Here is a 26,743-nt window from a genome sequence, read left to right as displayed (position 1 = left end):
AATTTTCATGTCTTCATGTAAATTGCAGAAGTATAAAAAAAAACTTCTCTAGTTTGGAATCTTTTTTGCATGTTATTGGTAATCCCTTTTGTACATTAGGATTAACTGAAACGTGGTTACGCAACAGCGATCCTAAATATAATTTAGATGGATTCAAATTTATGGGTAATAATAGAGTAGAACGTCGAGGAGGAGGAGTTGGTATATATGTTAGAGATGATTTCGTTTATAAACAAAGAGTAGATTTAGACATTAATGTTAATTGTATGGAGTCTATTTTTATTGAAATTCAAAATTCAATTAAAAATATTATTATTGGTGTTATTTATAGACCTCCGGGTGAATCTGAAAATGAATTTTTTGAATCATTAAATTCAGTTTTAAATATTGTAAATAAAGAAAATAAATATGTATATCTTATTGGGGATTATAATATTAATATATTGACCGTCGACTCTTGCTCTAAAACAAATGAATTTTTAGATGTATTTATGACAAAATCGATGTATCCAGTAATTCATTACCCAACTCGCATCACTGATCATTCGATATCACTGATTGATAATATCTTTACAAATAACATTGATGATGTTTTATCAGGAGTTATACTTGCGGATATTAGTAATCATTTTCCTGTATTTTGTATATCAAACTCTCAGATAACACTTAAGAAATCACAGACAACTATGAAACGTGATATTAATGAGATAAGCATTAGAAAATGTATTAATCTTTTGAATGATGTTAATTGGAGAGTAGATAATGAAGATCCAAATGTGAGTTATAATAATTTTTTGTATCAATTTATGCAGCTATATAATAAATGTTTTCCTCTACACTCCATTAAATTTAAAAAGAAAAGAAGAGATAAATCATGGTTTACAAATAAATTACGTAAAATGTGCAATAAAAAATACAAGTTGTACAAAAAATCCTTACAAAATCCAACTGACTATAGAAAAAGTGTGTATAAGATGTACAGAAATAACTTGAACCATGAAATTAAACATGTGAAATATGAATATTTAAAAACAAGTTTCAAAATGTCCAATATGACATGAAAGAAACATGGAAGTTAATAAACAAAGCTATAGGAAATTCATTTAAGACTCGTGATACAAATATTGAGTACATTCAAGTCAACAATGGACGGGTTACAGACGATTTATGCATTGCTCAAGAGTTTAATAATTATTTCGTTAATATAGGTGCTTCTTTGAGAAATAATGTTCAAAATACTTTGGTTGGAAATAATAATCATATGCAATATCTAGAAAATAATAATGTAACTGCCTTTTTTAAGCCTATTACAACTAAAGAAATTATAGATATTGTTTGTGACTGGAGAAGCAAATCAAGCACTGGTTATGATGAAATTGATATTGTCATCGTTAAAAGGGTTGTTCACATTATATGCTATCCGCTGTGTCGTATTTTTAATGAATCTATGAACCAAGGTATTTTTCCGGAAAAGTTAAAAATAGCAAAAGTTATTCCTGTATATAGAAATGGATCTTTCGATACAATGAGTAATTATCGGCCAATATCAGTCTTGCCAGTATTTTCAAAAATCTTAGAAAAATGTTTTTATAATAGACTGATATATTTTTTGAACCAATGTAATTTATTATCGGATAGTCAATATGGTTTTAGAGCTGGTCACTCCACATCCTCTGCACTAATTTATTTTGTTTATAAAGTTTCAAATGCCTTAGATAATAAACAAATTATGTTAGGAATATTTCTCGATCTTAGTAAGGCATTTGATACGTTGGATCATAAAATTCTCTTAGATGAATTGTTCAATTATGGAATATGAGGTGTTTTGTTAAAATGGTTTGAAAGCTATTTAACAAGCCGAAAACAATATGTTCTTTTTAATAAAATTAAATCTGATTTTAAAACCATAGGATGTGGAGTACCTCAAGGCTCGATATTAGGACCCTTATTATTTCTTGTATATATGAATGATATTACTCAGGCTTCACAAATATTACAATGTATACTGTATGCCGATGATTCAAGTTTATTTTTGTCTGATAACGATTTAGATAGACTAGTGATACGATTTAATGATGAGCTTCAAAACATTTCTCAATGGTTGTATATTAATAAATTAATCTTAAATGTAAAGAAAACTAATTATATAATTTTTACAAACAAAAACATTATAACTGATGATATTGAAGTAAAGATTAATGGAAATGTTGTACAGCGTTGTAACTCATTGACATTTTTAGGTATTCAAATTGATTATAAAATGTCATGGCACATTCATATTAAAGCAATCTGTAATAAACTCTCAAAAGTAGTTGGTATTTTATACAAATTAAAACATTTCCCTTATAAGATTTTATTAATGATATACAATGCATTGTTTTTATCATAATTAAATTATTGCAATACTGTTTGGGCAAATTCAAAAGATTATTGTATGAATAGACTATATAAATTACAAAAGAAGGCAATACGTATTATCTCAGGATCCCATTATCTTGCCCATACAAAACCTATTTTTGTCCGTTTTAAATGTTTTAATGTATTTGAATTGAATGACTATAATATTGTTATATTTATGTTTTTATGTCATAAAGGTAATATCCCTCCTAGTCTTTCAAACAAATTTATTTTGAATTCTGAAATACATTCAAATGGAACTAGGCAATCATTTCATTTTCATTTACCACTTATTAAAACTTCTGTCTCTAAAAATTCAATTTTCTTTAAAGGACCAATTTTATGGAATGAGTTACCTTCTAGTGTTAAATCAAGCCCAACTCTGAATACATTTAAAAGGAGATACAAAAAATTACGTTTTTATGAATAGTATTTTATCATTTTATATATATATATATATATGCAATCAGGTGTTAGATTTTAGTTGTTAGGTGTTAGCTGTAAAGTGTTAAGTGTTATAGGTTAAAATTCTTTTTATGTCACAAGGGACCAGCCCTAAATAAGACTTAATTGTTCTTTCTTGCTGGTTCCTCATTCTTATATATATTTGTATTTTATGTTTATCTTTCGTTATGTTATTTGTATGTTCTTTAGTTATCTGTATTATATCAATGTTATAATTATGTTGTTTTTATATGATGAATGGAATAAAATAAATTGAATTGAATTAAAAAGTACCATTGAACGGCATCATTGACGCGGAGTGCAATTTCGTTTGATCCTTTCGCACCATTGCACTCTGACGTCACTAACGATGTACAAAGTATATGGTGAGTTAAGTGACTTCATGTTGCATTGGTGCTAAAGGATCAAACGAAATTGCAGTCCGCGTAACAATAAACATAAAGGTTTGTACCCGCGGCGCATGGTACGCGCGTGGTTTGCTGCCTGCTTAATAGTGCGCGCTCACTATCAGCAATTTCATAAATTGAAAACATACAAAAACCGCTGAGATTTAGGCCTAGGAAAACTGTTTTAAGCCCGTTAACGTCCGAGGTGTTGTATAAAACAAAGAGTGAATGGTCTTTATTCATGCAATGGAACAATATTTTGCATTCGGTGAAAGATAAGACGCTCCATTCAACTTGGCTGCGCCTCGTTGAATATAGCGTCTCTTATCTTTCACGTCGTGCAAAACCTTGTACAATAGCACTCATGACCATTTACTATTTGTATACTATGTTCCTTATGCAGGCCAAAAAATTAAAAGATTAAATTCCAACGCCATTTGAAAGATAAGATAATACTAATTTAGATCTTCCCTGAAAAAGGGGGGCTTGAAAATGTCTTTAAGTGGGAAAATAACGACTATTAGTTGTCGAATCGACTTAGGAGCTATAGAGCCAGTCAGTAAAAGTCTTGATTTTCAGACCATTGTACCGAATGGTCGTACGTTTTATGCTGCGCAAAGATTTAATCAGTTAAATTTTGGCCATTACAAGAAGTGGGTCATTGATGTAGACAAATGCTCATGTACCCTTTATAGCTCATTATATGTATGTTTTTTACCAAAGAAGAAAAAAGCTAGTCAGTCACTCAATAGTGTCTGACAGTGAAGTCTAGCAAGTACACAGGTTTCCTTGCATAATTTGAATATTAGGACACTGCTAAATTTTAAAGTTCACAGATAGGACATACATGACATATTCATAATTCCTGCAAAGTTCTACAGATTTTGAGGTTGGTTGCAAAAGGGACATAGTATCTTTAAAGGTATGGGAAATTTGTATTTTGGAATATATAAACCAGCAGAAGAACAAATATTTAGAAAAATGAGTAACTCCAATATAATCATATATCAAAGCATTGCGTCTGGTATCTGAGTACCAAAAGAGATCATTGCTTTCAATAAGGAAGACTGTTTTCTATGACAAGGCAGATTACACAAGCTTGTTGCCTTTTTATTGTGTAACTTTAAAAGCTAATTAATTGAAGGTGATAGGCATTTCTTTTAACATACTAATACGGCAATGAAATACCTTGCCTGTTCACATAGTAAAAGGTCATGTTGGGTATAAACTTGGTCCCAAAGTAAGAAATGGAATTGAAAATCTCAAGCACACAAACCCATTTTGCAGTTGTATCATCAGACCTCTTTCCTCCCTTTTCCTCCATCGACTGAAAATATATTAAAGCATAGACTTAGTTATATCAAAATGTGAGTTTATACATTCACAAAATAAAATTTATAAGCTTGGTAGCCTTATTTTTCATTTCGATACAGGAACAAGAATCAGAGACTGTTTTGTTGGAGCTTGCTCCTCCAGCCTTATGGACTAAGAGTGACTCATATTAAAGAAATGGACAACATCATCGCCGATACGCTTTGTAGAGCATAGGCATATCTACTGAACAGTTGTAAAACACCATGAGACGGGCCCTGATCTACCTATTATACAAGATTTATTGAATAAAGCACATGAGAGTATTGTAACAAACTCTACAAAATACTAAAGAGCTTTGAGTGTTATCAAGTGACATATTGAATAAAGTATACACAACATGCTTCCATCCAATGTTGGCAATACCCTATACTGTTACATGAGGACTAAACAATGTGGAAAGATAGTACAAAGCATTGAATATAAATTCAAATCAAATATTAGTCTCCTTTGGATCGACGTGTTTTAAACGTTAATATGCCTTAGTACGGACATGGGAAGTTACAAAATATTAAATCTTCTTTAGCATAACAGAATACATGGACTTGGCAACAGTGTTCAATGGCTATAGGTTATGCATACAAACCTCCAACAAGCTCCTACGTCTTTGTAAATCCAACTCTCGGTCGAGTAGCTTGCTGATCTGAAAGAGTTGAGTTAGGATAAAGAGCATTTATAAAGCATGTGATCCAAACAGGACACTGTGACCCCAAATTTTATATCTATATAGACATTTTTATAAATACATGTCATTAAAAAATCGGTCGGCATCATTCTTTTAAGTTTCAATCCATGTTTTATAAAAGGCAACACTTTCCCTGTTGGAGCCAAGTGTGTACCTAACTAATTACCCAGTGACATGATTAAACAGCTAAAAATGGTGGGAGGACAGAACAAAACATTGAGGGCAGCTTAGCAGCAATGATCGATGGCTACAATTATGCAAACAAACCCTGTTTTCTGCAGATGTGTAAAAAGACAACTCTGGGTAGGCTGGCTTGATCATTTGAAAAAGAGTTGAGGATGGATTCAAGATCATTTATAAAGCATGTGATCCAAAGAGGATAATATGACCCCCAAAGAGGGTCGTTTGAATTATTCCCCCCCCTGGATATAAGGTATTATACAACGCCTACTAAGATTCTTGCAACCTCATTGGTCAATTCTTGATCACATGACATGCGCTAAAAGAACCATTGAACGGCATCATTGATGCGGAGTGCAATTTCGTTTGATCCTTTCGCACCATTGCACTCTGACGTCACTAACGATGTACAAAGTATATGGTGAGCTAAGTGACGTCAGAGTGCAATGGTGTGAAAGGATCAAACGAAATTGCACTCCGCGTAACAATAAACATAAAGGTTTGTACGCGCGTGGTTTGCTGCCTGCTTAATAGTGCGCGCTCACTATCAGCAATTTCATAAATTGAAAACATACAAAAACCGCTGAGATTTAGGCCTAGGAAAACTGTTTTAAGCCCGTTAACGTCCGAGGTGTTGTATAAAACAAAGAGTGAATGGTCTTTATTCGTGCAATGGAACAATATTTTGCATTCGGTGAAAGATAAGACGCTCCATTCAACTTGGCTGCGCCTCGTTGAATATAGCGTCTCTTATCTTTCACGTCGTGCAAAACCTTGTACAATTGCACTCATGACCATTCACTATTTGTATACTATGTTCCTTATGCAGGCCAAAAAAATTAAAAGATTAAATTCCAACAGCATTTGAAAGATAAGATAATACTAATTTAGATCTTCCCTGAAAAAGGGGGGCTTGAAAATGTCTTAAAGTGGGAAAATAACGACTATTAGTTGTCGAATCGACTTAGGAGCTATAGAGCCAGTAAGTAATAGTCTTGATTTTCAGACCATTGTACCGAATGGTCGTACGTTTTATGCTGCGCAAAGATTTAATCAGTTAAATTTTGGCCATTACAAGAAGTGGGTCATTGATGTAGACAAATGCTCATGTACCCTTTATAGCTCATTATATGTATGTTTTTTACCAAAGAAGAAAAAAAGCTAGTCAGTCACTCAATAGTGTCTGACAGTGAAGTCTAGCAAGTACACAGGTTTCCTTGCATAATTTGAATATTAGGACACTGCTAAATTTTAAAGTTCACAGATAGGACATACATGACATATTCATAATTCCTGCAAAGTTCTACAGATTTTGAGGTTCGTTGCAAAAGGGACATAGTATCTTTAAAGGTATGGGAAATTTGTATTTTGGAATATATCAACCAGCAGAAGAACAAATATTTAGAAAAATGAGTAACTCCAATATAATCATATATCAAAGCATTGCGTCTGGTATCTGAGTACCAAAAGAGATCATTGCTTTCAATAAGGAAGACTGTTTTCTATGACAAGGCAGATTACACAAGCTTGTTGCCTTTTTATTGTGTAACTTTAAAAGCTAATTAATTGAAGGTGATAGGCATTTCTTTTAACATACTTACGGCAATGAAATACCTTGCCTGTTCACATAGTAAAAGGTCATGTTGGGTATAAACTTGGTCCCAAAGTAAGAAATGGAATTGAAAATCTCAAGCACACAAACCCATTTTGCAGCTGTATGAAAAGACCTCTTTCCTCCCTTTTCCTCCATCGACTGAAAAAATTTAAAGCATAGACTTAGTTATATCAAAATGTGAGTTTATACATTCACAAAATGTAATTTATTAGCTTGGTAGCCTTATTTTTCATTTCGATACAGGAACAAGAATCAGAGACTGTTTTGTTGGAGCTTGCTCCTCCAGCCTTATGGACTAAGAGTGACTCATATTAAAGAAATGGACAACATCATCGCCGATACGCTTTGTAGAGCATAGGCATATCTACTGAACAGTTGCAAGTTGTAAAACACCATGAAACGGGCCCTGATCTACCCATTATACAAGATTTATTGAATAAAGCAAATGAGAGTATTGTAACAAACTCTACAAAATACTTAAGAGCTTCGAGTATTATCAAGTGACATAGTGTACACTGACATAACAGTAGGAAATATAAAACTAAAATCTGAAAGTGCTGCAAGGTAGAGGGGGGGGGGGGGGGGGGTGGGGGCATTGACATTCAGCGCGTTTCTATTAAAAGCCATTATCCGGTTAATGGCCGATAAGGGATGAATTTTGCCATATAGAAACTGAGTTGCTCCGGCATTATCCGGATAATGGCCGTGAGAGCTGTGTCGCGTTCACGGGCAAGAAGGATATTGCAGGGGAAGCTAACCAGATTACGTAAGTAGAAACTCACCTCGTTCCGGTAGAGTGCACATAGCACAGAGAAACCAGAAAGCAGAGTGATCACGTGATCGGAATATTTTACATCGATGTGCGCGACACTACAATCCCAGGTTGACCTAGCAGTCCCTCAATACTTTGCAGTGACCTTAGCCAAAGTTTGATGAACTTTTATTCACGGCCGTGTAATTGGAGCAGTGTATTTTTCAGGATAATGCGCGTAGATAGAAACTGCCCTTCCCTGCCAATTGTAGACTATTTCCGTCAACCAGATAAATTCAGTATAACTAATGGAAACACGCTGATTGACACAGAGATCTCGGTTATGGTAAGCAATATGAAGATGAAAATTGGTACACATATTGAATAAAGTATACACAACATGCTTCCATCCAATGTTGGCAATACCCTATACTGTTACATGAGGACTAAACAATGTGGAAAGATATTACAAAGCATTGAATATAAATTCAAATCAAATATTAGTCTTCTTTGGACGTGTTTTAAACGTTAATATGCCTTAGAACGGATATGGGAAGTTACAAAATATTAAATCTTCTTAAGCATAACAGAATACATGGACTTGGCAACAGTGTTCAATGGCTATAGGTTATGCTTACAAAATTAAACAAGCTCCTACATCTTTGTATTTCCAACTCGTGTTTGAGTAGCTCGCTGATCTGAAAGAGTTAAATTAGGATAAAGAGCATTTATAAAGCATGTGACCCAAACAGGACACTGTGACCCCAAATTTTATATCTATATAGACATTTTTATAAATACATGTCATTAAAAAATCGGTCGGCATCATTCTTTTAAGTTTCAATCCATGTTTTATAAAAGGCAACACTTTCCCTGTTGGAGCCAAGTGTGTACCTAACTAATTACCCAGTGACATGATTAAACGGCTAAAAATGGTGGGAGGACAGAAAAAAACATTGAGGGCAGCTTAGCAGCAATGATCGATGGCTACAATTATGCAAACAAACCCTGTTTTCTGCAGATGTGTAAAAAGACAACTCTGGGTAGGCTGGCTTGATCATTTGAAAAAGAGTTGAGGATGGATTCAAGATCATTTATAAAGCATGTGATCCAAAGAGGATAATATGACCCCCAAAGAGGGTCGTTTGAATTATTCCCCCCCCCCCCTGGATATAAGGTATTATACAACGCCTACTAAGATTCTTGCAACCTCATTGGTCAATTCTTGATCACATGACATGCGCTAAAAGTACCATTGAACGGCATCATTGATGCGGAGTGCAATTTCGTTTGATCCTTTCGCACCATTGCACTCTGACGTCACTAACGATGTACAAAGTATATGGTAAGCTAGGTGACTTCAGAGTGCAATGGTGCTAAAGGATCAAACGAAATTGCACTCCTCGTAACAATAAACATAAAGGTTTGTACCCGCGTGGTTTGCTGCCTGCTTAATAGTGCGCGCTCACTATCAGCAATTTCATAAATTGAAAACATACAAAAACCGCTGAGCTTTAGGCCTAGGAAAACTGTTTTTAAGCCCATTAACGTCCGAGGTGTTGTATAAAACAAAGAGTGAATGGTCTTTATTCGTGCTATGGAACAATATTTTGCATTCGGTGAAAGATAAGACGCTCCATTCAACTCGGCTGCGCCTCGTTGAATATAGCGTCTCTTATCTTTCACGTCGTGCAAAACCTTGTACAATTGCACTCATGACCATTCATTATTTGTATACTATGTTCCTTATGCAGGCCAAAAAAATTAAATGATTAAATTCCAACAGCATTTGAAAGATAAGATAATACTAATTTAGATCTTCCCTGAAAAAGAGGGGCTTGAAAATGTCTTTAAGTGGGAAAATAACGACTATTAGTTGTTGAATCGACTTAGGAGCTATAGAGCCAGTAAGTAATAGTCTTGATTTGCAGACCATTGTACCGAATGGTCGTACGTTTTATGCTGCGCAAAGATTTAATCAGTTAAATTTTGGCCATTACAAGAAGTGGGTTATTGATGTAGACAAATGCTCATGTACCCTTTATAGCTCATTATAAGTATGTTTTTTACCAAAGAAGAAAAAAAGCTAGTCAGTCACTCAATAGTGTCTGACAGTGAAGTCTAGCAAGTAAACAGGTTTCCTTGCATAATTTGAATATTAGGACACTGCTAAATTTTAAAGTTCACAGATAGGACATACATGACATATTCATAATTCCTGCAAAGTTCTACAGATTTTGAGGTTGGTTGCAAAAGGGACAAAAGGGACATAGTATCTTTAAAGGTATTGAAAATTTGTATTTTGGAATATATAAACCAGCAGAAGAACAAATATTTAGAAAAATGAGTAACTCCAATATAATCATATATCAAAGCATTGCGTCTGGTATCTGAGTACCAAAAGAGATCATTGCTTTCAATAAGGAAGACTGTTTTCTATGACAAGGCAGATTACACAAGCTTGTTGCCTTTTTATTGTGTAACTTTAAAAGCTAATTAATTGAAGGTGATAGGTATTTCTTTTAACATACTTACGGCAATGAAATACCTTGCCTGTTCACATAGTAAAAGGTCATGTTGGGTATAAACTTGGACCCAAAGTAAAAAATGGAATTGAAAATCTCAAGCCCACAAACCCGTTTTGCAGTTGTATCATCAGACCTCTTTCCTCCCTTTTCCTCCATCGACTGAAAATATATTAAAGCATAGACTTAGTTATATTAAAATGTGAGTTATACATTCACAAAATGTAATTCATAAGCTTGGTAGCCTTATTTTTCATTTCGATACAGGAACAAGAATCAGAGACTGTTTTGTTGGAGCTTGTTCCTCCAGCCTTATGGACTAAGAGTGACTCATATTAAAGAAATGGACAACATCATCGCCGATACGCTTTGTAGAGCATAGGCATATCTACTGAACAGTTGCAAGTTGTAAAACACCATGAAACGGGCCCTGATCTACCCATTATACAAGATTTATTGAATAAAGCAAATGAGAGTATTGTAACAAACTCTACAAAATACTAAAGAGCTTTGAGTGTTATCAAGTGACATAGTACGACACTGACATAACAGTAGGAAATATATAACTGAAATCTGAAAGCGCTGCAAGGTAGAGGGGGGGGGCATTGACATTTAGCGCATTTCTATTAAAAGCCACTATCCGGTTAATGGCCGATAAGGGATGAATTTTGCCCTATAGAAACTGACTTGCTCCGCCGTGAGAGCTGTGTCGCGTTCACGGGCAAGAAGGATATTGCAGGGGAAGCTAACCAGATAACGTAAGTAGAAAATGACCTCATTCCGGTTGAGTGCACATAGCAGAGAGAAACCGGAAATCAGAGTGATCACGTGATCGGAATATTTTACATCGATGCACGCAACACTACAATCCCAGGTTGACCTAGCAGTCATTCAATACTTTGCAGTGACCTTAGCCAAAGTTTGATGAACTTTTATTCACGGCCGTGAAATCAGAGCAGAGTATTTTTCAGGATAATGCACGTAGATAGAAACTGCCCTTCCCTGCCAATTGTAGACTATTTTCTTCAACCAGATGAATTCAGTATAACTAATGGAAACATGCTGATTGACACAGAGATCTCGGTTATGGTAAGCAATATGAAGATGAAAATTGGTACACATATTGAATAAAGTATACACAACATGCTTCCATCCAATTTTGGCAATACCCTATACTGTAACAGGAGGACTAAACAATGTGGAAAGATAGTACAAAGTATTGAATATAAATTCAAATCAAATATTAGTCTTCTTTGGACGTGTTTTAAACGTTAATATGCCTTATTTCGGACATGGGAAGTTACAAAATATTAAATCTTCTTTAGCATAACAGAATACATGGACTTGGCAACAGAGTTCAATGGCTATAGGATATGCATACAAACCTCCGACAAGCTCCTACGTCTTTGCAAATCCAACTGTTGGTCGAGTAGCTTGCTGATCTGAAAGAGTTGAGTTAGGATAAAGAGCATTTATAAAGCATGTGATCCAAACAGGACACTGTGACCCCAAATTTTATATCTATATAGACATTTTATATAAATACATGTCATTAAAAACTCGGTCAGCATCATTCTTTTAAGTTTCAATCCATGTTTTATAAAAGGCAACACTTTCCCTGTTGGAGCCAAGTGTGTACCTAACTAATTACCCAGTGACATGATTAAACGGCTAAAAATGGTGGGAGGACAGAACAAAACATTGAGGGCAGCTTAGCAGCAATGATCGATGGCTACAATTATGCAAACAAACCCTGTTTTCTGCAGATGTGTAAAAAGACAACTCTGGGTAGGCTGGCTTTATCGTTTGAAAAAGAGTTGAGGAGGGATTCAAGATCATTTATAGAGCATGTGATCCAAAGAGGATAATATGACCCCCAAAGAGGGTCGTTTGAATTATTACCCCCCCCCCCCCCTGGATATAAGGTATTATACAACGCCTACTAAGATTCTTGCAACCTCATTGGTCAATTCTTGATCACATGACATGTGCTAAAAGTACCATTGAACGGCATCATTGACGCGGAGTGCAATTTTGTTTGATCCTTTCGCACCATTGCACTCTGACGTCACTAACGATGTACAAAGTATATGGTGAGCTAAGTGACGTCAGAGTGCAATGGTGCGAAAAAATCAAACGAAATTGCACTCCGCGTAACAATAAACATAAAGGTTTGTACCCGCGGCGCATGGTACGCGCGTGGTTTGCTGCCTGCTTAATAGTGCGCGCTCACTATCAGCAATTTCATAAATTGAAAACATACAAAAACCGCTGAGATTTAGGCCTAGGAAAACTGTTTTAAGCCCGTTAACGTCCGAGGTGTTGTATAAAACAAAGAGTGAATGGTCTTTATTCGTGCAATGGAACAATATTTTGCATTCGGTGAAAGATAAGACGCTCCATTCAACTCGGCTGCGCGGCCTGCGCCTCGTTGAATATAGCGGCTCTTATCTTTCACGTCGTGCAAAACCTTGTACAATTGCACTCATGAACATTCACTGTTTGTATACTATGTTCCTTATGCAGACCAAACAAATTAAAAGATTAAATTCCAACGGCATTTGAAAGATAAGATAATACTAATTTAGATCTTCACTGAAAAAGGGGGGCTTGAAAATGTCTTTAAGTGGGAAAATAACGACTATTAGTTGTCGAATCGACTTAGGAGCTATAGAGCCAGTAAGTAATAGTCTTGATTTTCAGACCATTGTACTGAATGGTCGTACGTTTTACGCTGCGCAAAGATTTAATCAGTTAAATTTTGGCCATTACAAGAAGTGGGTTATTGATGTAGACAAATGCTCATGTACCCTTTATAGCTCATTATATGTATGTTTTTTACCAAAGAAGAAAAAAAGCTAGTCAGTCACTCAATAGTGTTCTGACAGTGAAGTCTAGCAAGTAAACAGGTTTCCTTGCATAATTTGAATATTAGGACACTGCTAAATTTTAAAGTTCACAGATAGGACATACATGACATATTCATAATTCCTGCAAAGTTCTACAGATTTTGAGGTCGGTTGCAAAAGGGACATAGTATCTTTAAAGGTATGGGAAATTTGTATTTTGGAATATATAAACCAGCAGAAGAACAAATATTTAGAAAAATGAGTAACTCCAATATAATCATATATCAAAGCATTGCGTCTGGTATCTGAGTACCAAAAGAGATCATTGCTTTCAATAAGGAAGACTGTTTTCTATGACAAGGCAGATTACACAAGCTTGTTGCCTTTTTATTGTGTAACTTTAAAAGCTAATTAATTGAAGGTGATAGGCATTTCTTTTAACATACTTAGGCAATGAAATACCTTGCCTGTTCACATAGTAAAAGGTCATGTTGGGTATAAACTTGGTCCCAAAGTAAGAAATGGAATTGAAAATCTCAAGCACACAAACCCATTTTGCAGCTGTATCATCAGACCTCTTTCCTCCCTTTTCCTCCATCGACTGAAAATATATTAAACATAGACTGAGTTATATCAAAATGTGAGTTGATACATTCACAAAATGTAATTCATAAGCTTGGTAGCCTTATTTTTCATTTCGATACAGGAACAAGAATCAGAGACTGTTTTGTTGGAGCTTGTTCCTCCAGCCTTATGGACTAAGAGTGACTCATATTAAAGGAATGGACAACATCATCGCCGATACGCTTTGTAGAGCATAGGCATATCTACTGCACAGTTGTAAGTTGTAAAACACCATAAAACAGGCCCTGATCTACCTATAATACAAGATTTATTGAATAAAGCACATGAGAGTATTGTAACAAACTCTACAAAATACTAAAGAGCTTCGAGTATTATCAAGTGACATAGTGTACACTGACATAACAGAAGAAATATAAAACTGAAATCTGAAAGCGCTGCAAGGTAGAGAGGGGGGGGGCATTGACATTCAGTACGTTTCTATTAAAAGCCATTATCCGGTTAATGGCCGATAAGGGATGAATTTTGCCATATAGAAACTGACTTGCTCTGCCATTATCCGGATAATGGCCGTGAGAGCTGTGTCGCGTTCACGAGCAAGAAGGATATTGCAGGGGAAGCTAACCGGATAACGTAAGTAGAAACTCACCTCGTTCCGGTTGAGTGCACATAGCAGAGAGAAACCGGAAAGCAGAGTGATCACGTGATCGGAATATTTTACATCGATGCGCGCGACACTACAATCCCAGGTTGACCTAGCAGTCATTCAATACTTTGCAGTGACCTTAGCCAAAGTTTGACGAACTTTTATTCACGGCCGTGTAATCGGAGCAGTGTATTTTTCAGGATAATGCGGGTAGATAGAAACTGCCCTTCCCTGCCAATTGTAGACTATTTCCTTCAACCAGATAGATTCAGTATAACTAATGGAAACACGCTGATTGACACAGAGATCTCGGTTATGGTAAGCAATATGAAGATGAAAATTGGTACACATATTGAATAAAGTATACACAACATGCTTCCATCCAATGTTGGCAATACCCTATACTGTTACATGAGGACTAAACAATGTGGAAAGATAGTACAAAGCATTGAATATAAATTCAAATCAAATATTAGTCTCCTTTGGATCGACGTGTTTTAAACGTTAATATGCCTTAGTTCGGACATGGGAAGTTACAAAATATTAAATCTTCTTTAGCATAACAGAATACATGGACTTGGCAACAGTGTTCAATGGCTATAGGTTATGCATACAAACCTCCAACAAGCTCCTACGTCTATGTAAATCTAACTCTCGGTCGAGTAGCTCGCTGATCTGAAAGAATTGAGTTAGGATAAAGAGCATTTATAAAGCATGTGATCCAAACAGGACACTGTGACCCCAAATTTTATATCTATATAGACATTTTTATAAATACATGTCATTAAAAACTCGGTCGGCATCATTCTTTTAAGTTTCAATCCATGTTTTATAAAAGGCAACACTTTCCCTGTTGGAGCCAAGTGTGTACCTAACTAATTACCCAGTGACATGATTAAACGGCTAAAAATGGTGGGAGGACAGAACAAAACATTGAGGGCAGCTTAGCAGCAATGATCGATGGCTACAATTATGCAAACAAACCCTGTTTTCTGCAGATGTGTAAAAAGACAACTCTGAGTAGGCTGGCTTGATCATTTGAAAAAGAGTCGAGGAGGGATTCAAGATCATTTATAGAGCATGTGATCCAAAGAGGATACTATGACCCCCAAAGAGGGTCGTTTGAATTATTCCCCTCCCCCCCTGGATATAAGGTATTATACAACGCCTATAAGGTTCTTGCAACCTCATTGGACAATTCTTGATCACATGACATGCGCTAAAAGTACCATTGAACGGCATCATTGACGCGGAGTGCAATTTTGTTTGATCCTTTCGCACCATTGCACTCTGACGTCACTAACGATGTACAAAGTATATGGTGAGCTAAGTGACTTCAGAGCGCAATGGTGCTAAGGATCAAACGAAATTGCACTCCTCGTAACAATAAACATAAAGGTTTGTACCCGCGGCGCATGGTACGCACGTGGTTTGCTGCCTGCTTAATAGTGCGCGCTCACTATCAGCAATTTCATAAATTGAAAACATACAAAAACCGCTGAGATTTAGGCCTAGGAAAACTGTTTTAAGCCCATTAACGTCCGAGGTGTTGTATAAAACAAAGAGTGAATGGTCTTTATTCGTGCTATGGAACAATATTTTGCATTCGGTGAAAGATAAGACGCTTCATTCAACTCGGCTGCGCCTCGTTGAATATAGCGTCTCTTATCTTTCACGTCGTGCAAAACCTTGTACAATTGCACTCATGACCATTCATTATTTGTATACTATGTTCCTTATGCAGGCCAAAAAAATTAAAAGATTAAATTCCAACAGCATTTGAAAGATAAGATAATACTAATCCAGATCTTCCCTGAAAAAGGGGGGCTTGAAAATGTCTTTAAGTGGGAAAATAACGACTATTAGTTGTCGAATCGACTTAGGAGCTATAGAGCCAGTAAGTAATAGTCTTGATTTTCAGACCATTGTACCGAATGGTCGTACGTTTTATGCTGCGCAAAGATTTAATCAGTTAAATTTTGGCCATTACAAGAAGTGGGTTATTGATGTAGACAAATGCTCATGTACCCTTTATAGCTCATTATAAGTATGTTTTTTACCAAAGAAGAAAAAAAGCTAGTCAGTCACTCAATAGTGTCTGACAGTGAAGTCTAGCAAGTAAACAGGTTTCCTTGCATAATTTGAATATTAGGACACTGCTAAATTTTAAAGTTCACAGATAGGACATACATGACATATTCATAATTCCTGCAAAGTTCTACAGATTTTGAGGTTGGTTGCAAAAGGGACATAGTATCTTTAAAGGTATGGGAAATTTGTATTTTGGAATATATAAACCAGCAGAAGAACAAATATTTAGAAAAATGAGTAACTCCAATATAATCATATATCAAAGCATTGCGTCTGGTATCTGAGTACCAAAAGAGATCATTGCTTTCAATAAGGAAGACTGTTTTCTATGACAAGGCAGATTACACAAGCTTGTTGCCTTTTTATTGTGTAACTTTAAAAGCTAATTAATTGAAGGTGATAAGCATTTCTTTTAACATACTTAGGCAATGAAATACCTTGCCTGTTCACATAGTAAAAGGTCATGTTGGGTATAAACTTGGACCCAAAGTAAAAAATGGAATTGAAAATCTCAAGCACACAAACCCGTTTTGCAGTTGTATCATCAGACGTCTTTCCTCCCTTTTCCTCCATCGACTGAAACTATATTAAAGCATAGACTTAGTTATATCAAAATGTGAGTTTATACATTCACAAAACGTAATTTATCAGCTTGGTAGCCTTATTTTTCAGTTCAATACGGGAACAAGAATCAGAGACTGTTTTGTTGGAGCTTGTTCCTCCAGCCTTATGGACTAAGAGTGACTCATATTAAAGAAATGGACAACATCATCGCCGATACGCTTTGTAGAGCATAGGCATATCTACTGAACATTTGCAAGGTGTAAAACACCATGAAACGGGCCCTGATCTACCCATTATACAAGATTTATTGAATAAAGCAAATGAGAGTATTGTAACAAACTCTTCAAAATACTAAAGAGCTTTGAGTGTTATCAAGTGACATAGTGTACACTGACATAACAGTAGGAAATATATAACGGAAATCTGAAAGTGCTGCAAGGTAGAGGGGGGGGGGGGGGCATTGACATTTAGCGCGTTTCTATTAAAAGCCATTATCCGGTTAATGGCCGATAAGGGATGAATTTTGCCCTATAGAAACTGACTTGCTCCGCCGTGAGAGCTGTGTCGCGTTCACGGGCAAGAAGGATATTGCAGGGGAAGCTAACCAGATAACGTAAGTAGAAACTCACCTCATTCCGGTTGAGTGCACATAGCAGAGAGAAACCGGAAATCAGAGTGATCACGTGATCGGAATATTTTACATCGATGTACGCAACACTACAATCCCAGGTTGACCTAGCAGTCATTCAATACTTTGCAGTGACCTTAGCCAAAGTTTGATGAACTTTTATTCACGGCCATGTAATAGGAGCAGTGTATTTTTCAGGATAATGCGCGTAGATAGAAACTGCCCTTCCCTGCCAATTGTAGACTATTTTCTTCAACCAGATAAATTCAGTATAACTAATGGAAACATGCTGATTGACACAGAGATCTCGGTTATGGTAAGCAATATGAAGATGAAAATTGGTACACATATTGAATAAAGTATACACAACATGCTTCCATCCAATTTTGGCAATACCCTATACTGTTACAGGAGGACTAAACAATGTGGAAAGATAGTACAAAGTATTGAATATAAATTCAAATCAAATATTAGTCTTCTTTGGACGTGTTTTAAACGTTAATATGCCTTAGTTCGGACATGGGAAGTTACAAAATATTAAATCTTCTTTAGCATAACAGAATACATGGACTTGGCAACAGAGTTCAATGGCTATAGGTTATGCATACAAACCTCCAACAAGCTCCTACGTTCTTGTAAATCCAACTCTTGGTCGAGTAGCTTGCTGATCTGAAAGAGTTGAGTTAGGATAAAGAGCATTTATAAAGCATGTGATCCAAACAGGACACTGTGACCCCAAATTTTATATCTATATAGACATTTTTATAAATACATGTCATTAAAAACTCGGTCGGCATCATTCTTTTAAGTTTCAATCCATGTTTTATAAAAGGCAACACTTTTCCTGTTGGAGCCAAGTGTGTACCTAACTAATTACCCAGTGACATGATTAAACGGCTAAAAATGGTGGGAGGACAGAACAAAACATTGAGGGCAGCTTAGCAGCAATGATCGATGGCTACAATTATGCAAACAAACCCTGTTTTCTGCAGATGTGTAAAAAGCCAACTCTGGGTAGGCTGGCTTTATCATTTGAAAAAGAGTTGAGGAGGGATTCAAGATCATTTATAGAGCATGTGATCCAAAGAGGATAATATGACCCCCAAAGAGGGTCGTTTGAATTATTCCCCCCCCCCCCCTGGATATAAGGTATTATACAACGCCTACTAAGATTCTTGCAACCTCATTGGTCAATTCTTGATCACATGACATGTGCTAAAAGTACCATTGAAGGGCATCATTGATGCGGAGTGCAATTTCGTTCGATCCTTTCGCACCATTGCACTCTGACGTCACTAACGATGTACAAAGTATATGGTGAGCTAAGTGACGTCAGAGTGCAATGGTGCGAAAGGATCAAATGAAATTGCACTCCGCGTAACAATAAACATAAAGGTTTGTACCCGCGGCGCATGGTACGCGCGTGGTTTGCTGCCTGCTTAATAGTGCGCGCTCACTATCAGCAATTTCATAAATTGAAAACATACAAAAACCGCTGAGATTTAGGCCTAGGAAAACTGTTTTAAGCCAGTTAACGTCCGAGGTGTTGTTTAAAACAAAGAGTGAATGGTCTTTATTCGTGCAATGGAACAATATTTTGCATTCGGTGAAAGATAAGACGCTCCATTCAACTCGGCTGCGCCTCGTTGAATATAGCGGCTCTTATCTTTCACGTCGTGCAAAACCTTGTACAATTGCACTCATGAACATTCACTGTTTGTATACTATGTTCCTTATGCAGACCAAAAAAAATAAAAGATTAAATTCCAACGGCATTTGAAAGATAAGATAATACTAATTTAGATCTTCCCTGAAAACGGGGGGCTTGAAAATGTCTTTAAGTGGGAAAATAACGACTATTAGTTGTCGAATCGACTTAGGAGCTATAGAGCCAGTAAGTAATAGTCTTGATTTTCAGACCATTGTACCGAATGGTCGTACGTTTTACGCTGCGCAAAGATTTAATCAGTTAAATTTTGGCCATTACAAGAAGTGGGTTATTGATGTAGACAAATGCTCATGTACCCTTTATAGCTCATTATATGTATGTTTTTTACCGAAGAAGAAAAAAAGCTAGTCAGTCACTCAATAGTGTCTGACAGTGAAGTCTAGCAAGTAAACAGGTTTCCTTGCATAATTTGAATATTAGGAAACTGCTAAATTTTAAAGTTCACAGATAGGACATACATGACATATTCATAATTCCTGCAAAGTTCTACAGATTTTGAGGTTGGTTGCAAAAGGGACATAGTATCTTTAAAGGTATGGGAAATTTGTATTTTGGAATATATAAACCAGCAGAAGAACAAATATTTAGAAAAATGAGTAACTCCAATATAATCATATATCAAAGCATTGCGTCTGGTATCTGAGTACCAAAAGAGATCATTGCTTTCAATAAGGAAGACTGTTTTCTATGACAAGGCAGATTACACAAGCTTGTTGCCTTTTTATTGTGTAACTTTAAAAGCTAATTAATTGAAGGTGATAGGCATTTCTTTTAACATACTTAGGCAATGAAATACCTTGCCTGTTCACATAGTAAAAGGTCATGTTGGGTATAAACTTGGTCCCAAAGTAAGAAATGGAATTGAAAATCTCAAGCACACAAACCCATTTTGCAGCTGTATCATCAGACCTCTTTCCTCCCTTTTCCTCCATCGACTGAAAATATATTAAACATAGACTTAGTTATATCAAAATGTGAGTTGATACATTCACAAAATGTAATTCATAAGCTTGGTAGCCTTATTTTTCATTTCGATACAGGAACAAGAATCAGAGACTGTTTTGTTGGAGCTTGTTCCTCCAGCCTTATGGACTTAGAGTGACTCATATTAAAGGAATGGACAACATCATCGCCGATACGCTTTGTAGAGCATAGGCATATCTACTGCACAGTTGTAAGTTGTAAAACACCATGAAACAGGCCCTGATCTACCTATAATACAAGATTTATTGAATAAAGCACATGAGAGTATTGTAACAAACTCTACAAAATACTAAAGAGCTTCGAGTATTATCAAGTGACATAGTGTACACTGACATAACAGAAGAAATATCAAACTGAAATCTGAAAGCGCTGCAAGGTAGAGGGGGGGGGGGCATTGACATTCAGCATGTTTCTATTAAAAGCCATTATCCGGTTAATGGCCGATAAGGGATGAATTTTGCCATATAGAAACTGACTTGCTCCGCCATTATCTGGATAATGGCTGTGAGAGCTGTGTGGCGTTCACGGGCAAGAAGGATATTGCAGGGGAAGCTAACCGGATAACGTAAGTAGAAACTCACCTCGTTCCGGTTGAGTGCACATAGCAGAGAGAAAGCGGAAAGCAGAGTGATCACGTGATCGGAATATTTTACATCGATGCGCGCGACACTACAATCCCAGGTTGACCTAGCAGTCCCTCAATACTTTGCAGTGACCTTAGCCAAAGTTTGATGAACTTTTATTCACGGCCGTGTAATCGGAGCAGTGTATTTTTCAGGATAATGCGCGTAGATAGAAACTGCCCTTCCCTGCCAATTGTAGACTATTTCCTTTAACCAGATAAATTCAGTATAACTAATGAAAACACGCTGATTGACACAGAGATCTCGGTTATGGTAAGCAATATGAAGATGAAAATTGGTACACATGCATATTGAATTAAGTATACACAACATGCTTCCATCCAATGTTGGCAATACTCTATACTGTTACATGAGGACTAAACAATGTGGAAAGATAGTACAAAGTATTGAATATAAATTCAAATCAAATATTAGTCTTTTTTGGACGTGTTTTAAACGTTAATATGCCTTAGTACGGACATGGGAAGTTACAAAATATTAAATCTTCTTTAGCATAACAGAATACATGGACTTGGCAACAGTGTTCAATGGCTATAGGGTATGCATACAAACCTCCAACAAGCTCCTACGTCTTTGTAAATCCAACTCTTGGTCGAGTAGCTCGCTGATCTGAGTTAGGATAAAGAGCATTTATAAAGCATGTGATCCAAACAGGACACTGTGACCCCAAATTTTATATCTATATAGACATTTTTATAAATACATGTCATTAAAAAATCGGTCGGCATCATTCTTTTAAGTTTCAATCCATGTTTTATAAAAGGCAACACTTTCCCTGTTGGAGCCAAGTGTGTACCTAACTAATTACCCAGTGACATGATTAAATGGCTAAAAATGGTGGGAGGACAGAACAAAACATTGAGGGCAGCTTAGCTAGCAGCAACGATCGATGGCTACAATTATGCAAACAAACCCTGTTTTCTGCAGATGTGTAAAAAGCCAACTCTGGGTAGGCTGGCTTGATCATTTGAAAAAGAGTTGAGGGATTCAAGATCATTTATAAAGCATGTGATCCAAAGAGGATAATATGACCCCCAAAGAGGGTCGTTTGAATTATTCCCCTAACCCCCCCCCCCCCCTGGATATAAGGTATTATACAACGCCTACTAAGATTCTTGCAACCTCATTAGTCAATTCTTAATCACATGACATGCGCTAAAAGTACCATTGAACCGCATCATTGACGCGGAGTGCAATTTCGTTTGATCCTTTCGCACCATTGCACTCTGACGTCACTAACGATGTACAAAGTATATGGTGAGCTAAGTGACGTCAGAGTGCAATGGTGCGAAAGGATCAAACGAAATTGCACTCCGCGTAACAATAAACATAAAGGTTGGTATTCTCGAAAGCAGCCTAAGTTAAACCTGGCCTAACTTAGTCCGTGGTTTAGTTAGGCCAGGCTTAACTTAGGCCGCTGACCTAAGTCATTTTCATTTCTCGAAAGGTGGCCTAACTGATCCATGGTTTAAACCTGGCCTAACTTAGTCCATGGATCATTCACCATGGTTACAGTTTCTGCACATGCTCAGTACCGAAGCTGCGACGTCACAATGCACTAAGAGAATGGATGCGCGCAGTGTTGAGAGGATGCATCACCTCGACAACTTGAGCAATATGACGTCACAATGCACTAAGACAATGGGCTAAGACAATGGATGCGCGCTGAGTGTGGAGAGGATGCATCACCTCGACAACTTGAGCAATATGACGTCCAGGGACGGCGGCGCAACTTCCAAAGCGGGGGGCAGCACCAACAAAAAGGGCACTTGCTGGAATTGTATCATTGTTAAAAGGGAAATTATAAGAGATGAAAAGGGTCACATATCGCAACTGAAAAAGGGGCATTGAACATATTTCAAAAGGGGCACTTATGAGAATGAAAAAGAGGCACTTATAATAAAGGAAATGTGCATTTGTTGAAATAAAAGGGGCACCGATAATTTTGTTAATAGGGGCACCTCTCAGATTTAAATAGGGCAATAATCAGAGGTGAAGGGGCACTTCTCAAAAGTGAAAAGGGGCACTTATTGCAAAGGAAAATGAAAACTTGTCAAAGGAAAAGGGGCGCGTGTCAAAATTAAAGGGGCACTTATCAGAGGTGAAAAGGGGAAGGGGCACTTTTCCTATGGAAAAAGGGGCACTTCTTACAAAGTTAAAAGGGAACTTTCCTATATAAAAAGGGGCATTTGAAAAAAGGGGCACTGTCACCCCCCCCCCCCCAACTCTTTCTCCCTATCTCCATCTCTCTCTCTGTCACACACACACACTATCTCACATCATTGTTTATTTCTCTCACCATTAAATTGTTCTTTCTCATTTGGTTCCCTTTCTCTTTTACTCTATCTCTCTCTCTCTCTCTCGTTCGCTCTCTGTTCTCCCACTGTTCTATTTCAAGACTTTTTCCATGTATAATTCAATGAACCCAACAATATGCACACTTAAAATCAAAAGATATGAAAGGAATATTGTATATAACATATCAACAATTATGTTCAATTTATTTATTTTTCTTAAAACAGAAAAGATTGTAATTCATGATGAATACGGTCAAAGGTCAAAATCAAATATTAAGCTCCAATAGCCTCATAATCTGCTACTTGAAACTATTAGAATTAAATGTTATGTATTTGTTACATTACCTTCTCCCATTTTTTTAAAACAAAGCATAGTCTACTTTTGAGCCGTGTTTCTTTTGCAGGGAATCTGTTATATCATGACTTGTACTATATTATAAAACACATTATAAAACAAGATTTCTTAAATGAATCAAAATCACAATTTTTCCAGTGAAACAATGATCACATCTGATGTACATAAAAATATCCTTATGAGTGATGGTTGCTTTGTGGTTCACACAAACAACAAGGACATATCAGGCTTTTTATCAATGGTTGCTTGTTTGTTACCATAGCTTCATGTTATGAGGATTATAATACAAAGGTTTTGATCCCCATGCAGTCACAGTTACAGCAGATGGAGTCTGGTTCATTGAAGAGGCTAAGTAGAACTTCATAGTCCTTGCAAGTATGTCTGTTGAATGAAAAGAGAAAATAATGAAAGGAAACACATTGAAACCTATTTCTGTTAAACCTTAAAAAGGTCTTGCATGTACATTGTGGTAAAAGTGGAGTGCATAATCAATTAAATGAAAGTATTGATGGACAAATGTGAATGAACAAATGCCATCCTTGAAGTACCTGGGAATACAAACAACAACTTATTCTTACAGCCTACCTGTCAGAAATTCAGCAGCTCAGTAGTTCTCCTTCCTCTCTCTGAATTTGTCTCAGTTATCAGGGAATTTGCCTTCATTTATTTTACTGAAGAAAAACATCATCCTGAAACAAAAATAAAAAGGTTTAGACCTCATTAAAATATCAAAGATCTACTCCATTGATAATTGTTCTTAGTTATAGTGTCAATCATATTCTAACTTAAAAAAAAACTTAAGGCGCCTTTCATGTAGGCAGTGACTAGGCACCCCCTCCCCACTCAGTTACTAGTAATCATTGATTTACAGAATGACTACCGGTATCTCTTTTAAAGTCAAGAACAAACATACACATTCTTGCAGTACTATCTCATAAATGTGCTTGCACCAAGTTTTACTTGCCATGTCATGGCCTAAGAAATCCCTAAGTAGTTAAAGTCTATAGCCAAGTTAGTCCCTTTCCTAATATTAAGTCTAGAGGTCTACATCTTACTTACATAACCAGCCGACAGTTGGCCTAACCTAGATGTAAACGCAGCCTGGAATAAAGATTTTACAAGGCCCTAATCGTTAGAGCCCAACTTTTCCGTTTTAGTTCAATCTAACATTAGACCAATGATTGTCTTTGTTATGTTATCTCCCAAAATGAGCTTCGTGAAAGGGGAAAAAGTAAAATGAAAATTTACTGCACTGTACTGTACTGCAGTCTGTAGGTCTCTAAGTCTTATATGGTCCAGAATTGTTAGTGGTAGGTTTGAATTTTCTTCTGACCCAAATTTGAAAGTAGTTAATCAACTGTTGATTATTTGTGTCTTATTTTCAGATAGTTCGCCCAAAAGTCTCGGCCAAGCTGTCACTGTCAGGAGTGACTGGTAGCAATGGCAATCGAGCTGAAAATATTAGCTCGTGCCCATGTCAAATGAATAAAAGTTTGAGTGTAGATTGCACCTACATTCATCAGACAAAACAATTTTAAATCACTTCATAATGTACCTGTAGACACATCTGCAGATTCATAAATTCAGCAGATCTTTTTTTTTTAATTGTATAAACATGATTTAGTTTACACAATTTAGGCGTAATTACAGCTTTACTCACCAGCAGACTTTCCAAGAAAAATGTAGTATCTATTTTTCCTGTTCAGGAAATAACTGGTGTTGGGCCAACTGGCTTGGAGATGCCTACGTGGGTGCAATCAATAGCACCGACCATATTAACGCCAGGGAAATGGCAGTAATTATAACATTCATGTTGGGTCTGCACTCTGCAGGACTGCCTCTCTTGTTGAAGGAATTGTGATGTGTTGCTCCCATCTCCTGGCAATGGCTATTGAGATGGACTTCACAAGGCGGGACACCATAGCTTGGGAGAGGCCTTCTTTTTTCATCCCCATGCATCAATTGAAAAGAACCTGAAATAGCAGAAAATCAAGATGAAAAATATGTTGATATTTGATAAGAAATTACAATTTCTCTTTCTCTGTAGTTTACTAACAAGTATTATAGGCCTAAACTACTAGCTACTGTAACATCAGCAACTGTTTGTCAAAAAAGGAAGCTTCTGTCCATTTCCTTTCAATTGGTATTAGACCTGTCTAGACTAGACTCTTATTGATGAAATTTAGATCTAGAATCTAGGTCTAGTAATATATATATTTTTTTAAAGTTTTTCTTGGGGGGGGGGGATGGGTGGTTATAAAAATCATCATCATCCTGTAGAAAATTATCGCACCAACAGCCACAACTAGCACTGCAGCTCAGGCAGAGGTGATACCAGACCAAAATTTCTCTCTCTTTTGTTCGTTAGCCTCTGATTTGGGTAGGGTCGGCTCCTCTACCCAAATCAGAGGGTAACGAACAAAAGAGACAGCTAGATCTAGATTTAGGCCTAGTGCTAGTCCACTTTTAGGCAACAGCGTCTCGAAAATCCACTATAAAAGTAGTTTCTACGTCTAGCAATTATAGTTTTAGGGTGGTGTTAAGGTGGTATATACGTACGAAAGGACAATAGTGCCAAGAAAAAGAATTACCTGGTAAGAAATTGCTCAATCTCAGGAAACGAAAATGTTAACCGACAATTATTTGCACGTATGGGACTGGTCTGCGAACACTGTGAACATTTACCAAGTTTCCTCTAAATTTATTCAGTTAAAAGCATTTTAGATTATCACCAGTACAGCAACATGAAAGTAACAAAAATACTTTATTAGCTGGTGTAACTTTCATGAGCGCTTATCCGATACAAAAGAGTGTAAATTGTTATCAAATATAGAAATTCAATGCAAAACTTACCGTTCACTCTCCGCAGACAGTCGATTAACTTAAGAAGTGACGTCACGCGAAGTTAGGCCGAACTATGACGTATTTAAACCTGGCTTATCTTTAGGCCACCTTCGAGAATAGCAAAAAAGATAGTCCATGGTTTAAACCAGGTTTAG

General features: G+C 36.5%; 1 protein-coding gene and 1 long non-coding RNA gene across 3 annotated transcripts in view; both read right to left on the bottom strand.

Moving 5' to 3' along the window:
* The window catches only part of LOC115921134, an 81,155-nt gene that overhangs the window by 2,250 nt on the left and 52,162 nt on the right, over positions 1–26,743 (bottom strand). The window contains exons 9-16 of the mRNA XM_030978259.1: positions 21,645–21,701; positions 17,069–17,119; positions 15,071–15,127; positions 13,775–13,825; positions 11,761–11,817; positions 10,487–10,537; positions 5,206–5,262; positions 4,525–4,575 (exon numbers count right to left, since the gene is read on the bottom strand). Of these exons, the coding sequence (XP_030834119.1) occupies positions 4,525–4,575; positions 5,206–5,262; positions 10,487–10,537; positions 11,761–11,817; positions 13,775–13,825; positions 15,071–15,127; positions 17,069–17,119; positions 21,645–21,701 (432 nt within the window). The remainder of the gene's footprint in view (positions 1–4,524; positions 4,576–5,205; positions 5,263–10,486; positions 10,538–11,760; positions 11,818–13,774; positions 13,826–15,070; positions 15,128–17,068; positions 17,120–21,644; positions 21,702–26,743) is intronic.
* On the bottom strand, positions 23,933–26,620 carry LOC115921186. 2 transcript variants are annotated; one of them, XR_004062799.1, is made up of 4 exons: positions 26,598–26,620; positions 25,405–25,717; positions 24,330–24,433; positions 23,933–24,125 (listed from the first exon to the last, which is right to left on the bottom strand). It is a non-coding gene; the product is annotated as an uncharacterized LOC115921186 (long non-coding RNA). The 2 variants fall into 2 exon arrangements; XR_004062796.1 differs by lacking the exon at positions 26,598–26,620 and having other exon boundaries at positions 23,935–24,125; positions 25,405–25,804.

The sequence above is a fragment of the Strongylocentrotus purpuratus genome, unplaced genomic scaffold (genome assembly GCF_000002235.5).
Source record: "Strongylocentrotus purpuratus isolate Spur 01 unplaced genomic scaffold, Spur_5.0 spur5_contig_812, whole genome shotgun sequence".
NCBI lineage: Eukaryota > Metazoa > Echinodermata > Echinoidea > Camarodonta > Strongylocentrotidae > Strongylocentrotus > Strongylocentrotus purpuratus.
The sequence above is the reverse complement of the archived record's forward strand: the minus strand, read 5'-3'. Positions and strand labels throughout refer to the sequence as shown.